The 18,737-nt window shown below is 37.4% G+C and overlaps 1 protein-coding gene across 1 annotated transcript; it reads right to left on the reverse strand.

Moving 5' to 3' along the window:
* Positions 1–1,251: 1,251 nt before the first annotated feature.
* Positions 1,252–15,169, reverse strand: LOC142628806 (uncharacterized). The gene is made up of 3 exons (XM_075802843.1): positions 14,999–15,169; positions 2,016–2,358; positions 1,252–1,796 (listed from the first exon to the last, which is right to left on the reverse strand). Exons 1-3 carry the CDS (start codon positions 15,167–15,169, stop codon positions 1,252–1,254), a joined length of 1,059 nt encoding a protein of 352 aa, XP_075658958.1.
* Between the last annotated feature and the right edge of the window lie 3,568 nt (positions 15,170–18,737).

Genomic DNA, 18,737 nt, shown 5'->3' on the forward strand with positions numbered 1-18,737 from the left:
AAAAATCCCACCGAGTGATTTTAAGGTCACCACTCCCGAGAATCCACTATTATCAAAATAAGCGGTTACAAGTAAAGGAATCCCAGTACCTTCTACCAATCTACAGTTGAACCCTTACCCCAATACCTAAATGGACTTGTTCTGTAGTGATAATCTCTCATTTTGATGCACGGCTCCCAGTGCGTGACTAATCAATTGCGCGGATCCTAGTACGCGACTTCAATCACCAACTTGAGATAGATATTGGCTGCAAAGTTCTTCAGTTCATCCACACGATGAAGAACAAGAAGATGCTTGGTTAAAAAATCCTACGGTGCAGAAAACACAGCAGCTTCTTCACATTAGAGATGAACTAGGGCAAAACTAGGTTTCCGGTCATACTTGTGAAATATACTCTTGTGCAATTGTGCTCTCAGTTGTGCTATTAGATACGGTCCTTAAAATAATCCTTTTATATGTCTAGGGTTATGAGAAAAGAAGGCCCAAAGACATATCCACGGATTGAAATCAAAATAGATCTAAAATTCTGTTTTTCTGAAACATCGACAGATAGCAGATGTCAAGATGCTGTCGAGCAGCTGTTGAGCCACGGGGTTGGAACAGCTTCTTAAGCTCGATAGATGCTAGTTGTTGAGCTTTAATAACAGACACCTCTTCAGCTTGTTTCTTGGACAGACTTGCATGGTTTTAACACTTGATCATGAAACCTTGTCTCTTGAAGTATTAAAAACATTCTAGATCTACCCAAATACAAGCAAAGTGTGTTTTGTCAAAGGATTAGCCAATTACATAAAAGAATGACATATGTTCTTAACAAGTGAACCACATATGTCCTAACATCCATTTTTTTTACGAAGATTAGTTTTGACAACTTTCATAGCTAAAAATGCTCGCTATGTGTAGTTGCAGTAGAAACCGGAAGAGTAAGCACAAGTCTCACAATTCTATAAACAAGTTTGTAGTGTTCAGAGTTTCCAGTTCTCACTAACCATTGACACAACTCGGATAAACTTTTCAAGTTTTTGAACTCTGGATCCTGGACTACATTATGCTCATAATGATAAAGTTCCTTCTCCAACACTTGTTTGTCACAATCTGTGAAATCTTGTGGATAGAACTTCTTTACCATCAAACAAAGATCACTAATTTTCAAAGAATTTAATGCCCCTCGAGGTTCTAAAGCTGAGCTGAGCCTAAGTAACTCCATTGCATCCTCATTAAATAGATGATTTAGTTCTTGTAGTTGAGAATTTATTGCAGCATAAAAATATTAACTCGATAATGATGCTCAATTGTAAAGTCATCTTGCTGTTTACAAGCTCGGCATTGCCTCCCAACATAACAAGCATTTATATCTAGGACTTCAATGCAATGCTTCTCACAAAATGATATCACAATGGTAAGTAAGCCATCCCATCCATCATCTTTAAATTTTTGGATAAGTGCTTTAGAAGATGAAACTAAATGCATGTCATTTAAAATGTCTTGAGATTGGCTTTGCAAAGCTTGACAAAGTTTATCAGTGATCTCCATAGTTTCCTTCTCAAGATGCAAGATGAAGACAAATTCAAATGAATTTAAACCATCATAAGCTAACTCTGCTTTTGCTCGATGTTCACCATCACTTGCATCATCAATTATATTTAGTAAAACTTCACATATTGGAGTAAGCATCCTTAATAAGCTAGAAACTAATCTAAAATGTGAACTCCAACATGTTTCTACAGGTCGTTGTAAAGTGCTAATTTGATTAAGTCCACTTCCAGTCTCAAGCTCTTCAAGATCAATCAAACGTGCTATTCAATTAGCATTGACAACTTTCAATTGCTCATTATGCTTGCATGAAGCATTAACAGTTTTGATTACCAAAATCAATTTTAGAAAAAATCCACTAATGGGGACAACTTGTTTTGATGCTTTTACTAATGCCAACTGTAAGCGATGTGCAAAACAATGAATGTTGTAAGCATATGAGCAATCATTCAAAATCAAAGCTTGTAATCCATTCCACATACCTTGCATGTTGCTTGCTCCATCATATTCTTGCCCTTGAATATTTTGTATATCTAAGCAACGTTGAGATAACAAAGAATATATCCTTTTTTTTAGAGTCAAAGCCGTAGTGTCAACAATATGAATAAGGCCAAAAAAACATTTCACAAAGCCTTCTGTATAAACATATCTAAAAACCATAGCCATTTGCTCTTTCATGGACTCATCCCGAGCTTCATCAACCATTATGCAAAACTTTACATCACCAATTTCTTCTTGAATTGTGTTATTCACTTTGGCTGAGTAAACATATAGAAGTTCCTTTTGAATCCTAGGTGATGTGTAGGTTGCATTTGGGAGCTTTTTCTATCATTTCAGCAACCTTCTCATTCCAAAAAGTCACAATATCCAATGTTTCAAGAAAGTTCCCACGATTAGATGAACTAAAGCTTTCATCTCGACCTCTAAAAGATATAGCTTGAAAGGAAAGATGTCGGGAAACATAAATTGAGGCCTTCAATTGCAACCGATTATTAGCAATTTGTTCTTTAGTGAAATGATCAATCACCTTTTGTAAATGCTGCGATTGGTTCATCAAATCCTTACACATTTTCTCTACAACTCTATGAGCCGAGTTAGGATCTTTTCCTATATGACTTTGAAAATAACAATTTTTGCCTCCAACTTTTTTCCAATTTCTAAATCCACCAACGGTGAATGCATTTTGTCCCACAAGCCCATTTGGCTTATGAAAGATAAAGCAAGGTAGACAATAAGCTACATCTTTTGTTGGAGAATATTCAAGCCATGTTTAATGGTATTCAAACCAAGAAGTTTGAAAGCTATGATTGTGTTCTCTACTTTTTTGTATGTATCTAGACGAGGTTGGTGAGGACCATTTTTAATGTAAGCCCGTTGAATGTCGTCATGTTGATTAGTATGATATTTCCATATTTCTTTATGTGTTCTAGGAACATAATCCAAAGAATCAAGATCAACCTTTTGAAATTTTGTTTGAGGGATATGGTCATTTTTTGGAATTGGGATATCAACATTTTCTGGAATTGGAACATCAACATTTTCCAGAATTAGGGAATGAATATTTTCTAGAATTGGAACATTGGCATTTTCTAGAATTGGAATAGCAACATTAGTTGTTGGCAATACTACATTGACTTCTGAAGAATTTGAACCTTTTCTTTTGAAAAAAAATCAAACATTGTAGTTGATTTTCTCATGATGTACAAATAAAATAAGAATTATATATATTATCTCACAAATAGACTAATTGTTGTAACTAAGTAAAGAAAAATGCTAGAATCTAAGTAATATGCTCGATACATTTAATTATAAATTTAGTATTTCTCATTGCTTTTCAATTTATAAATTTATCTAATTTCAAATTACTAGTTATAGTATTATGAGTTAACAATAGGTGCAAGTGAATTACTGTTATTTTAATAAAATTTTGTGACAATTTATCATATTATATGATTTATCTTTTTCTTTTGTCTTTGTATCTTTTTTTTTTTTCTGTCACTCACCCAGTCCCACTACCGACACTATGAATTTATTATGCACTACCAAAAAACACTTTACCATTTTTATTGCCCAACTACCACACAACAAACAAATCAAGCATTGATATTTTCTCTAATCTCTAGAGACTCTACTCTCTCTCTTATCTATGTAATATACAAGAGATAGTCACAAACACAAAGTCACAAAGCCAAAAAAATACCACAAGCACATATTCACTCATCAGTAAAAACACAAACACCACTAGCACAGATTTTGAGATTTTGAAGAATAGATTAAATACTTGAGTGTGAAGTGTGAAGTGTGAAGAGTGAAGGTTGGAGCAGATCAGCAGTGGCGTCACAGTGAGATGGTTGTCGCGTGGTGGATGTCGCATGGGTCTGCGAGATGGGTCTCAAGTGGTGGCGGCGTCACAACGTGGACAGCGGCAAGATTTCAAGCTCTCACCTCTCAGTTTCTCTCTGTCGTGTTTTGGTGGCTTCACTCACGGCGTGGGCAGTGGCAAGGTCTCTCCCAGTCTCTCGCCTCTCACTTTCTTTGTCTTGCCTCTTAGGTTTTCTTTTCTTTTTTTCTTTTGTTTTTCCATTTGGAGTCTAGGGTCTTCGGACTGCTTGGTTTACATTTTTGGACTTACCACACACACACACACACACACACACACACACACACATATATATATATATTAGATTTACATGTGGGCTGGCCAACTGGGTTAATGGTTTACAATTTTGGAGGGGGCCCAAGCTACAAAGTAAGGGGGGCCCAAGTCTTTTTTTTTTTTTTTGAAAATTAACCTACCAAAAAAATATTTTTTAGGCCAAGGGTGGCCCGGGCCCCCACCTGTGTCTGTCCCTGCCATTCCTCTGTTGTGACCTATTTAGATATAACCTTGCATAAGAGTACATCCTAGTGATGTTGGGTTGACTGGCCGCTTACCCTTCTCTCCTTTGCTTAGCTTTACATGTTAAGGTTTTTCATGTTAGCCTTTATAAGTTCCTTCTAACATATTTACCCTTCCCCTTTGTGTGATAACATGCTTCGCTTCCTTTTTGCTGGCTATGCTTGCTTTGTGCCATCTTGTTTAGCTTTCCTTCTTTGTTTGCATCTTTGCATCTTTGTTTATTTGTTCATGCATGTGTCTTTGTGTGCTTGCTTTTGTCATCAAGCCTAGTTCCTACCTATGATTTTGTTCGGGTTCACATCCATCTTTGTACATGAAATCCCAAGTCCCTTTTAGGAACTTTGCTTGATGGCACACGTTTTGTCCATACTCCAATCTAATGGAACTACGAAAACCAAATCCAAACCTAAATTTGTCTTTCTAGGACACCCTTTCTTGTTTGCTTGTTTGATAACATGTTTGTTTGCTCCTATGTTTGCTCTCTTTCTTTTGTTTGCTTGTTAGCATGTCTCTTTTCCTTTCCTTGTTTGTTTCCCTCTGCCTGTTTGCTGGCTTTGTCATCCTTGTTTTTTTGCATATACATGCTTGGAGCGAGGGCATGACTTCTAAAGATGCAAGCCAAAATGAGCAAAATGCAAGTAAGAAGACGCAAGCCCAAAAAGAGAAATGTTCAGTAGATTGGGAGGTTCAGCCTCCCCATGTGGTTATCTTTCTCCCTCTCTCTCTCTCTCTCTTAGCCTCCCTTTAGAACCTTGTATCTAGACTAGGACTTACTTTCCTTGTATCTTGCTTGGATTGTATTCTTAGGGTATGACAATGTCTAATTTACATTTTCTGTACCTTGCTTAGGCTGCGTTCCTTAGGTATGGCAATGTCAGGTTTACTTTCTTGCTCTATGTGCTTGCATTGTGCATGCTTGATGTATGTATATATATATATATATATATATATATATATATATATATATATATATAGGCAATGTCCAATTTACATTACCTGTACCTTGCTTAGGCCACGTTCCTTAGGTATGGAAATGTTTGGTTTATTTTCCTGCTCTATGTGCTTGCATTGTGCATGCTTGATGTGTGTGTGTGTGTGTGTACTTGTTTAAATATGGTCATGCACATTGTATGATGGACTCACGTGGTTGGGAAGGTGGTCCTATCCTAATCATGAGAGCTCTTGACCTTGGAGTATAGGTATGCATTCAAGGCAAATGTCGTAGGTGTAGACATCGTATTCTGTATCCATTATGACTCGGGCCCTCATTTCCCAATGATGTCGAAATTGTAAGGCCGAAGATTGCTTTAGGGCCCAATTAAATTACAAATTGATTTGAGATGTGTTAAAATGGAAGACATAACTTTTTATGAGCAAAATAAGTCTATTTTTGGAAAATGAAAGGCCAAGGAAGTTTTTTTACAAAACATCCTCAAGTCAATTTTCTTTTGATTGAGACATTTTTTGTTTTTGATATTTCGAGTATAAGATTACTAATCAATTTTATATTTGATTGTGAATAAATTAACTGAGGGGAACAGTCAAAATCAAGCTTGAAAAGCTTCTTATTTGATGTATTGAGTTCTAAACTTTTTCTTTCCATGTGTTCTTTTAAAATGTTTTAATCTGTTTTCTTGCCTTGTTTCTGCTTTATAATGTTTTTTTTTTTAAATTTGTTTATGTTCTAAAGCATGCTAACATGTTAGAATTTTCATTTTAAGTTTTGCTCTATTTATGTGTTTTTGTTTTCTGGGTTAGGATTCTTTAGGGCATATCTGGGTGCACATGCTTCTACATGCATACACGGGCTCAAAGTATGTGTACGCATACAATTGGCCTACATTCCCAGGCCTATGTATGCGCACACATACTGGTACCCAGAAACCCTAATCTGTGTTTTTCTGTTTCTGCTTTTATGTTTCTTTCACATAACATGCCTCTGTTTTGTTCCTCTTTATGCTTTTTAAGTCTCCGTTCCTCTATTTAAGTAATTGTTTTCTTTAACATGCTAGATTAGGGTTCCCATCCTTTTTCTTATTTTGATACCATGAACATGCATATAACATGTTCATGCATTAATGCCATGGGTGTTGTGATGCAGTAAGGTGAGTAAGGTAAGTCATGCATTCACATGAACATGCATTTGTTTGTTATAAGAGCTTTATCTTCCTTTGATGAACATGTATATGAAAGTGTATATGCCATGCTTTGAATGATAATATGATTTGTTTGATGCCTACGTTTTTGCCTTGATTTGATATATACATGCTTCTGCCTTGGATGTAATGGATGCTATATGTGATAGATGTATATTAGGGTTAGTTGATTGCCATGATAGATGTATGTTAGGTTTTAGGATGAAATGCCATGTTGTATGCTAAGATGTATGTTAGTGTGTGTGTTTAACAGGATTAAGACGTCAGACACAATGAATGAAAGTCGACCAACGGGTTGTAAGATCAATCCTTCCACGTAAGGACGCTATATTCATGGTTCCTAGACTAAAAAATTGGGCGGTGACTCCATGTTTCTCCACCCTAATCCACTTGGCCGAGGTGTACTCCTTAAACCATGCGTTACGCCCACAGTGGCAACTCTGTTGGGGATAGAGAGTTTGATTCAATGTATCCTATTTCTTAATCTTAACAAAGGCTTGTTCAATACTTGTTTGAACACACTTCGTTTGGTTCTTTTGTCCCTTTGCCTTGGTTGGTGATGAGTGGGAAGATGAGTACGCTCAATTTGGGCTAAGGTCTTTCGAAGTTCATCCCACCAACTCACAATGTATGTCATTGCCTGTGATGGGTTTTGAGTATGTTAATGGATTGCCATCAATCCATAAAGGTCCATTAAGGCATTTGGTTGGAATAATGGCCTACCTAGTTGTGAGTGGCCTACTTATCTATCCTTTTAGCTCTAAGGATCCTACCCACACTTAGAGAGATCCTAGATCCCATCAAAAGAGAATAACCTTTAAATCTCTTGTTTGTTCAACCATGTATCTTGCGCTCACCTAATTATCAAAGACAAATAAAAGGTATAAAATTGAAGGATGGCCCAAAAGTTATGGTATACCCTAAGATGTTTTGGCCTAAAAGAAAATAAGTTCTCCCATATAAGAGTCTTATCCCAAAGTACAAAGGTATATCTTAACTTGAAAGGTTCATAAGACCGTAGCCTAATTTCTATCATAAGCCCAAACCAAAAGGCCTTTTGAGAAAGAGGACCTTGGGCTTAAGGTAACAAGTATGCTATGGACTTAGCATCCAACATCCTACAACTTGTTGTATGCCTAGGCCCAAAATGATGAGAAATTAATGGACTTTGAAGGAAGGCTACAATATATTCTAGCTAGAAGGCTACTTCAAAAAAAATGATGGTAATAAAATGAGAAAGAAGAGCCCAAAAGTGATGAATACATTGTAGGCCCGTATTTGAGACAAAGGGTTGAAAATCTCTAAGTACATTCTAATGAAAGCCTATGAGAGTAAGATGAAAGCATTATTGTAAATGGACTAAAGCCCAAATGAAACAAGGGGCAAGGTTCATGAGAGGAAATTGAGCGATTTTTTAATTGGACCTTCATTAAAATGGACTTAAAAGACTACCTAAGGACATCTAAAGTTAAAAACCTTTTTATTGGGACATGTACTTATTAAAATTACGTTGAACTTTCCCAATTATCCACATGCCGCGATGTCTAATAACTTGACTCAAGAGGATATCAATTGAATGATGACTGAAGGGAAAGTCCTCCTTCTCCTACTAGTGTTCCTGCCGAAACTGAGGAGTGCTCCCGGACCATGGGCAATAATGAGAATACACGCTTAATTAAAATTAGCTTAACCCTAAATGAAAAAGAAAGAAAAGATCTCAAAAAAGCTTCTCATAGAATTTCAAGAAGTGTTTGCATGGTCTTATGAAGATTTGCTTGACATCAATCCCAAGATAGCTTCAACACCACATTGATACTCATGCCCACATGGTACCCGTTAAGCAAAAGTTAAGGCGTATGAGAACCAAATGGCTTCTAAAGATCAAAGAAGAGGTCACTAAGCAATTGAAAGTAGGGTTCATCAAACATGTACACCAAGCTGAATGGATAACCAATGTTGTGCATGTACCAAAGAAGATGGAAAAGTAAAGATGTGTGTGGATATTAAGAATTTGAACAAAGCTTGCCCTAAGGATGATTTTCCTCTTCCCCACATAGATGTCCTAGTGGATGATATGACTGGTAGTGCCTTGATATCTTTCATGGATGGTGTAGACATCGCATTTTGTACCCCTTACGACTCGGGCCTTCTTTCCCTAATGATGCTCAAACTCTAAGGCCTAAGGCCAGTTTAGATCCTAATCATATATTGAATTGACTTGAGTATTAAAATGGAAAATATAACATTTTAAATGAGCAAAAATCTATTTTTGAAAATAAAATGACCAAAGTGGCCCTTGGCCCACGTATGTGGACAATGGCCTGGATAAGTGGGCCAAAGCATGCGTACGTAGGCACACTCCTGCGTACGTAGCTAGGGTTTCAGAAACATAAAAAAAACAAGTTTTTGCAATAATGGCTGAGGTTTGGAATGAATCCCACATCGTCTGGGATCCGTTCTAAACCCCATTTTTTTCGCTATATAAAGCCTTACATGGTACATTTTCAAAACACAGAAATCCCATGGGAAAAAACTTAATATTCACTAGAAAATAGTGAATCAAAATGGAGTTTTTCACAAAACACCCTCAAGTCAATTTTATTTGATTGAGACCTTTTTTGGCCCCAATCCTTTTAGGTTAACGTTGCTAATTGCTTGTTTAATGCCTTGTGATAGATTTGACTTAAGGGAATGGTCAAAATCAAAGCTTGGGAACTCCTTTTTGAGGTATCAAGTTTCAACCTTTCTTTTTAGTCTTTCTTTTCTATTTTAATCTCATTTCTTTTCTTAGTTTATGTTTTTAGATGTTTGTTTAGTTTAGTTTTTAGATGTTTGTTTAGTTTAGTTTTATGCTTGTTTGATGTTTATATGCATGCTAGATTGTTAGAATTAGGGTTTTCTTTCGTGCTTTATTTTTCTATTTCGTTTTTCTGAGTTAGGGTTTTTGAACAAGTCCACACATGCATGCCATGAGCATGTGTATGCAAGTTAAACCTTGCGTATGCAAGTCTCTAATTGCGTACGTAGGCACTTGCCCAAAAACCCTAATTCAGATTTCTTGTTCTATTTGGTTTGCTTGTTTCACATGTTTTGCCTCTGTTTAAACCCTTTTCATATGTATAGATGTATCTGGTTCTCTGTTTCACATGCTTTATTTGTTGTTCGTCCCTTATATATTTAGATTAGGGTTTTATGTTTATGTCTTGTTTAAATACCATGAACATGCATTCATATGTTCATGCACAATGTCGTAGGTGCTGAGATGCTGCAAGGTAAGTAAGGTAAGTCATGCATTCACATGAACATGCATGTTGTTTGTTTAATCCTCCCTTGATATATGTGTACGAAGTTGATACCCTATTTTTGATCCATGATATGATTTGCTTGCTACCATATTGATGTATATGCTATGCTGACATGATTGAGTTATTGCCTTGTTTTAGATAAATGATAGGGTTTTCACATGCTAGATGAATGCTAGGGTTTGTATATGTGCGTGATTTTGTTGTAAAAACATGGTTTGTATCTCATACAAAACATACGCAGTGGAAAATTAACGGATCTACTTCATTCACAATTGATAACATGTACTATGCAAGTTTCAAAATTTAAGAACAAGAGAGCGTACCTTGGTGTGGTGAAATTCAAAACCAATGATTAGAAGTACTTGGAAACACTTTCAATCTTCACTCCAATTCCACTAATGCCCAAGAAGTGTGGTCTCTCAATTAGTTTAAGGGAGAATAAGAGAGTGGCTTATACTCAGATACACACAATTTCACAATTGTGTCTCTTAATCAAAATTATGTATGTTTCTCTCTTTGTATCTATCTGATTATCTAATTGTACTGGCCTTTTGGGCCATTCGAATTGGGCTCTAGTATGTGGCTTGGAGTGGGACCAGAAGGGAACAAATAAGACTCTATCTCAAATGGGCCTTGGACTTTTTTTGTCAACTCTTGACAAGTCCAAAGTTATCATTAATTATATTTAATATCACTATATAAATATAATTGCACTCTAGGCCTTATTAATAAATTATATCCCGAGACTTTATTGTACATGCAACCCCTTCATAAAATATTCGTAGTAATACAAAGTCATGAATATAGATTGTCACTTTGAAGATTATTACATCTTTATCCTTTAGTACCCAGTTTAATCCTTTATGTTATTCATCATATATTTATGAAATCCAATTTATTAAATATATACTTTAGTAACTCCTTACTAAAGTGGTTAGGCCTAACACTCTGAATAACCAAACCTATTAAACTTATCTCAAGGGAATATTTTATATCTCCATTAAGAGATTATGAATTCCATCTTGAGAATATATGTTCCATCAACACTAAATGTAGTTGCCCAACATACTGAGGTTTTGATTGTGACCTTAGATCTCACTCCTGATGTATCAAGGCAACCTACACTTCATGATTAAGTCCATTTTTTTCTCAGGATTAAGAGTTCATGTAAATACAAGTCGTGAGATTTATTATTCATTTGACAGTCGTTAGGAGAATAATAAATCTCATAGCGGTCCAATTCAATATGTTTTAACTCTTAAAATATATTAACATATTAACTAGAAGTCTCCACTTCCATGATCAAGACAAATCATCTTAGTTGATATGTTATAGTCTTCGCAGATGAAATGCCTAATTTTATCACCGACTACGAACTAAAATTCTAAGTTTACAAAGAACTTGTGATTTATATCTTCTGTGACTAAATCACATAAATCACATACTATGTATCTCATGGACTATATGATAGTGTCCAAATATTCATGTTACCATTCTTTTAGATAATAATATAACAACTTTATTAATCATAACATTAAGTCATACATAATGTCATATATAACATCATACAATAGATTTTAAGGGCACTAATCTCGACAGGTTTAGCTTCCCTTTGCTTTATGGATAGATAAGTATGTGTTTTGGGGTAATAATGCCATGATTGTATTTTTGGATGCATGCTAATGTGTGTGTGAGTTTAAGACACAAATATTGAAAGTGTTTTTAATAAGGTTAAGACGTAAGACACACCGATGGGAGGCCAACTTTAGGGTTGGGTGATCTTGGATGCCTAACACCTTCCTCAGAGCATACATAAACTCCGAACTTGTACATTGGTAGTAAGATCAATGATCCTTCCTCGAAGGGACGCTATAGCTATGGTTTCTAGACCATTGCAAAAACTAGGTGGCGATTCCGACCCCTTGTGTCCACAGTGGTGACTCCACTGGGGATAGTGAGTTTAATTCCTATGTTTCTTATTTCTTAACCTTAATAAAAACTATTTCAATACTTGTTTGCACACACATCACTCGTTCTCTTTTTTCCCTTAACCTTGGTTGGTGATGAGTGGGAAAATGGAAAGCTCCATTCAGGTCCAAATCTTCCGAAGTTCATCCAACCTGCTCACAATCGATGTCATTGCCTATAATGGGCTTTGATTATGTTAAAGGTTTGCTACCAATCCACCCTGGGGACCATTTAGGCCCTCAGTTAGAATCATAGCCCGCCTAGTTGTGAGTGACCTACTTGTCTATCCCTTTAGCCTTAGGGAGCCTACCCACACTTGAGATATCCTAGACCCTATCACCAAGGATACCCTTTATATTTCTTGTTTGTTCAACCATATATCATGTGTTCACCTAATTCTAAAGAACAAATAAAAGTCATAAAAATGGAAGGGATGGCCCAACAGTTATGGTCCCTAAGATATCATGGGATAAATGAAAAGAAGTTCTCACATATAAGAGGCTTGTCTTTAAATCCAAAAGTATATCTTAACTTGAAAGGTTCATAAGAACATAGCCTAATTGCTATCATAGGCCTAAGTGGAAAAAACCCTTTTGAAAAAGAGGACTTTAGGTCTAAGGTAACAAATATGGTATGGACTTAGCATTGAAAATCCTACAAAGTCAATATGAACTTCCCTAGTCTTGGGCCTCCTTGTTGTATGCCTAGGCCCAAAATGATGAGAACTTCATGGACTTTGAAAGGAAGGCTACAATATATTCTAGGTAAAGGGCTATTTCCAAAAAAAAAAAATAATGAAAAGTGAAATAAAAATGGAAAGCCCAAAGGTGATGAATACATTGTAAGCCCATGTTTGAGGCAAATGGTTGAAAAATTTCTAAGTATATTCTAATGAAAGTCCATGAGAGTAAGATGAGAGCTTTATTGTAAATAGACCAAAGCCAAATGAAGTGAGGGGAAAAAATCCATGAGAGGGAAGGGAGTGATGTTGTAATTGGGACTTCATTAAAATGAACATAAGAATTTTCTAAGGACATCAATAAAGTTAAAAAAAAAACCTTTAATTGGTACATGAACTTAATAAAAATGAGACTTCTTTTCAGACATCGCTCCAATCCAAGTCCAATGGAAGGAAAGACATTCAAAGGGAAGACCCCTCAAGAGGGAAAGATGGACACTTCAAGTGAGAAGGCCCTTGTGCAAAAGATGCTCGAGTGTACGAAGGTGCAAGTTGAAGTCCTTAAGAAGATAATAAGCCACCTCTCTGAGATAGAAAAAGAGGAAGCTAAAAAGAAAAGGCTAATCATGGAAAAAGCAAGTAAACTCAAGAATACTTCAACCACATGATGGCGGAAAGGAAGGTCCGCCTACTTCTACCCAACTTTATGCCACAACTGAAGAGTGCTCCTGGACCATGAATTTTCAAGAGGGCTCATCTCAATGACTTCTCCAAATCAGGAGACGTGGGATCGTGGGAAGATCATGATTGGCTAGAATGGATCTCGAAGGTAGGAACAACCTAAGTCACCCCAGCTCACTTCATGCTTGAACGCGACATGGACCCTTCTTTTGAAAATGACCAATATGTCGTGATAAAAAGAAGAAGAAGAAGGAGATGATGAAATGATTAGCTATAGGAGTGGGGATGACAGTGACTGGTTCTTTGACGAGGTGGGAAAAGGCTTCCCCCACAATGGCGAGGTTCTGTATGACATAACCAAAGCTATGCATGAATGGAAACCTTTGAAGAAGGAGGTTGAAGAAGGACGAGGGGAAGAATGGCAAGCCTTAAAGAAGAAAGAAGATGGAATTCATCATGACTATTGCGGGGACCATTAATAATTCGACTTGGGTTGGGTTTTCTAAAAACATGGGGAAAAATTTTTGTAATATAAGTTCCAATGTACTTTCCAATATTTTCAATAAAAGGAATTCTGATTTGGCTTACTTTGATGTATCCCATAATGTTGAAATTATGCACTTAAATGATTCAATTGAAATTGAAATTGAAATTAATAAACAATCGGAAAAAAAATTGAACCTACGGAACCAACTCTTGAAACTATTAATTTGGGCAATGATAAGAATCCACGATTAATTAAAGTTGGCTCAACTCTAAATGAAAAAGAAAGAAAAGATCTCCAAGAACTCCTCATGGAATTCCAAGAGTTGTTTGCATGGTCCTAAGAAGATATATTTGGAATTGACCTCGAGATAGCTCTACATCACATTGATACTCATGATCATATGGTGCTTGTGAAACAAAAGTTAAGAAGAATGAGGACCGAATGGCTCTTAAAAAACAATTAAAGGTAGGGTTCATTCAACCCGTACACCAAGCTGAATGGATAGCCAATGTTGTACCTGTAACTAAGAAAGATGGGAAGGTGAGGATGTGTGTGGATTTTAGGGACTTGAACAAGGCATGCCTTAAGGATTACTTTCCTTTCCCTCACATTGATGTCTTGGTGGATAACATGACGAGAAGTGCCTTGAGGTCTTTCATGGATGGTTTCTCGAGGTACAACCAAATCAAGATGGCTCCCAAAGATATGACCAAAACAACTTTCACTACTGAATAGGGAATCTATTGTTATACGGTGATGTTATTTGGCCTCAAGAATGCCAAGACAACTTACCCAAGGATGGCCACAGCCTTGTTACATGATATGATGCATAATGAGGTGGAGGTATGTGTCAATAATATAATAGTGAAATCCAAAGGTAGAGAAAGCCACATCATACACTTGAGGAAGTTCTTCAAGAGGATTAAAGAGTGTAGGCTAAGACTGAATCCACAAAAGTGTACCTATGGGGTAACTGCCAAAAATTTGCTAGGCTTCCTAGTGAGTGATAGAGGGATAGAAGTTGACCCATCCAAGATCAAAGCCATATTGGAGATGCCTCCACCCAAAAGTGAGAAAGAGATAAGGAGTTTCTTGAGTTGATTACAATACATTAGTCGATTCATTGCCAAGCTCACCTCCACTTGTGAGCCCATCTTCAAACTCCTAAGGAAGAATGAACCACATACATGGAATGATGAGTGCCAAAAAGCCTTTGAACTTACCAAGGAATATCTCCTCCACCCACATATCCTAGTGCCTCCATAGCATGGAAAGCCCTTACTCCTATACCTCTCCATCGTAAGGGAGGCGGTTGGAAGTATGCTTGCACAAGAGGACGATGACAAGAATGAGAGGGCCATATACTACTTGAGCAAGAGGTTCCATAATTATGAGACTAGGTACACTCCCATAGAAAAGTAATGCTTCACACTTGTTTGGGCCATATAGAATTTGAGACATATCGTCTTACCCTTCCAAATATGGGTGGTAGAAAGAATGGACCCATTGAAGTATCTCTTTGAGAAGCCTGCTTTGAGTGGAAGATTGTCAAGATGGTTGATCTTGTTGGCAGAATTAAGTTTGAAGTATGTGGCTAGAAAAACTATCAAAGGGAGTGTCGTGTCAGATTTTTGTGCCAAGAATCCTATAGAGGGCGAAAATGGTAAAGAAAACTTTTCGGACGAGGACATTTGATGGTTGAGTTAGGGACATGGAAGATGTACTTTGACAGAGCTGTAAACCAATATGGGAATGAGATAGGAATACTCTTGATCACTCCCGAGGGATCTCACATACCTTTGGCAATCAAGTTGAAGTTTGAAGCAACTAATAACATGACTGAATATAAGGCTTGTATTGTCGGAATGGAAGCTCTTCAAGAATTAAGGGTAATAGAGGCTGAAGTCTTTGGAGATTCAACTTTGGTTATAGCCCAAACACAAAAGTTGTGGAAGGTGAAGGAGGAACACTTGAAGCCTTATCAACAATATTTGGAGAACTTGACCAAGACCTTTGAGAAGATTGAGAATATGGCATTAAGCTATGGAAGAATATGGCATTAAGCATCACAAGTCTTCACCATATCGACCATAAGCTAGTAGGACCGTGGAAGCAGCCAATAAGAATGCGAGGAACATCCTCGCCAAGCGGTAGTGACATACAAAGATTGGACCGAGAAGCTTCCGTTTGCCTTATGGGGTTATAGAGTTTCTATCCATGTGTTGACTGGGGCAGCACCTTACTCTTTGGTTTATGGTAGTGAGGCGGTGCTTCCTATTGAGGTGGAGATACAATCTTTGAGAGAGTTGGTGGAAACCAAGGTCCTAGAAGAGGATTGGGCTAAGGCAAGATATTAACATTTGGCTTATTAGAGGAGAAGAGAGCTAGGGCACAATATCATGCACAAGGATACCAAAAAAGGATTGCTAGAGCATTCAACAAGAAAGTGAAACCGAGAAACCTTAAAGAAGGGGACTTGGTCCTAAAGGTGCTTAGAGATGAGACTTTTGACCCAAGAGGAAAGATGAAGCCAAGGTAGTCTAGGCCTTTTATCATTAAGAAAATCATGTCTGAAGGTGCTACAAAGATCACAGATTTGGATGGGGAAGAGATGCTTCGCCCGATTAACATGGATAGACTCCGAAAATACAACATTTAAAGAAAAGAAAAAAAAAAGCCTGCTAGATTGAAAACTTGAAAGGGCGGCTTGGGCAAAAATTAAGGCAAAAGAACCCCACTAGATTCAAAACCCGAAAGGGCAGTCTAGACAAAAGTTAGTGGAAAAGACCATGGGCATGGCGAAAATTCCCGAAGGGACATCATGGGCAAAAATTACATGGCAAAGGAAAAAGAAAAGAAAAGAAAAATAAATAAATGAGATGACAATAAGAAAAGATAATAAAAAAGTGATACTCTCATTGCTCAAATTAAAAGATGATAAAATTGTTTTCATAGGGGATTTGGTACATTTTGATCCTTTATTGAATTCAAAAACAAAAACATAAGAATCATAAAAGTGCATAAAAGTAAAATATGGGGCATATCAAGGTGGTCACCCAGTCCTCCCTGCTTTCTTGCTAGTTCTCATGTAAGCTTTCTCATCCCTCCCAATCCACTCCATGTCATCCTCCAACCATTGCTTGTACCTCGCAGTGGAATAGATGTCAAGGAGGAAAAATGCCTTTTGTCACCTTATGGCATGGCCAAGCCTCACTAATCCTGCGCAAGATCCTATTGGTAAACACCTCGGTATGGAAGGCACCTTCATCATCAGGAGATCCTTAACCTTCTCCAAATTGCCTTGAATTATGACAAGTGGAGTAGTAGGAGCAACAACGAAGTGTAACTAAAGGCACACAACAATCCTTGTAGCAACTATGGACCATGCTTGAGATATGCCACCACTCCACGATCCACTGGATGTCAGTCTCCATGAGGTGACCCATAAGCTCCATGTACGTCTTAAAGTTCATGTCATTTTAATGAAGCTGGCGATCCCTAAGATGCTAAGGGAGGTAGGTGTTGAGGGGTACGATAGGAGGTTGAAGCAACCGAAGGCTCTCTTGTAGGCATATCTGAAAAAAAGAGAGAGGGAGAGAAAAAAAAAAAAGAAGGAGAAGAAGAGAGAGAAAAAGAAAAAGAGAGAAGAGAGAGCATGAGTGAGAAAAAATAAAAATAATGATGAAAGACGATATAAGGTGTCTCGATGGGTTGAAAACCAAAAAAGACAACCCATGCAAAATTAGAGGAATCCCACTAGGTTGAGAACCTAGGCAAAAGTTAGGGATTATACTTGAAGAAGAAGATGACTTCTCACAAATAAACTTGCTTCCTTCCTATGAAAGGCATCCAAACTGTTGTGGGTTTTTGCCAAGATCAAGCCCACCGGGTTACCTCTCTTTAGCTCATAAGCCACCATGCACATCTGGATGTCCACACAATATAACTTTTGGACCGAGAAATACCTTGCAAGGGCACATAAGCAAAAGGCACGAAAAAAGTACGAACGTGGCCTCTCGCCTACAGGAAGGGCCGAACCAGAAAAGTACGCAAAAGCCAACCTAAGGTTGAGCTTGCCAAAGATGCACCACCTATTTGCCATTGCAGAAGGGACGCCTAACATAACTTGCAACAAAGAAGGAAGATCCCCGCCTATGGTAGCGTAATTCTATTCCATTTAAGCGGAAAACATGCTGAATAGGGACCCAATAATTAGCAGCAACACGAAGAAGAGGCTCATCCACCCTAATTTGATGGTAGGGAAAGACACAAGAAAGACCATAGAGGGTAATGGAATCCTTGAAATCGGGACCATGCTTCCTAATCCAAGCTAAGACATCAAGTGGAGAGTTTTCTACCATTGGGAGACCTCAAAAAAGGGCTTTTTGAGTTGAAAATACATTGGTGAGGGTTTTGGACTCAAACGACTACTTTTATACTTAAGTAGGGTGGATAGAGTTTCTTTTGATTCACAACTAGGCCCATCCCTATGTATGTATAGCGCTTGGCAGAAGCCCATATTCCCCTGTTTCAAGTGTACTTTTTCACTCCAAAGCATTTCTAGGGTTCCTACAACCTAAAAGATCATCTAGAGCATATTCCAAGCACAAGATTTCAAGCATCAAAGAAGAAATGTTGTATAGAAACATACAATTAATCGTATATCTTGTAAATTAAGTGCTAGTCCCAATCAAAAGCATAAGTGTAAAAAGATGTTCTTAAATACAATCCTTTGTCTCAAGCCAAATCCAAATGTTTGCTAAAGGGAATAAAAAGCAATAAAAGGAAAAAAAAGAAGAGAAAGTTGTGTGTTGTATGCCTATATGTCTTGAACTACAGGTAATTAATGGTGTCGCCTCTTCCTCGGTTAGTAGCTATGAGTCGCCTCTGAATCCTCCTCCTTATCCTCATCATCATCATCATCATCATCATCACCACCACCTGGGTGGGCTGCCCCTCCAGGATTGTACAAGTTCCTCGAATAGTTGGTCACCTCTAATTTAAGATTCCTAGCCAACCATACCAACTC

This window comes from Castanea sativa, chromosome 3, assembly GCF_040712315.1.
Source record: "Castanea sativa cultivar Marrone di Chiusa Pesio chromosome 3, ASM4071231v1".
NCBI classification, from domain to species: domain Eukaryota; kingdom Viridiplantae; phylum Streptophyta; class Magnoliopsida; order Fagales; family Fagaceae; genus Castanea; species Castanea sativa.

Coding starts and splice junctions, on each gene's coding strand:
- LOC142628806 (XM_075802843.1), bottom strand. CDS start 15,169: ATGTCTCAAATTCTATATGGCCCAAACAAGTGTGAAGCATTACTTTTC. Junction 2,359..14,998: donor GCCTCCCTTACGATGGAGAG/GTATAGGAGTAA, acceptor CTGAAATGATAG/AAAAAGCTCCCAAATGCAAC. Junction 1,797..2,015: donor TGGAGCAAGCAACATGCAAG/GTATGTGGAATG, acceptor CTAATTGAATAG/CACGTTTGATTGATCTTGAA.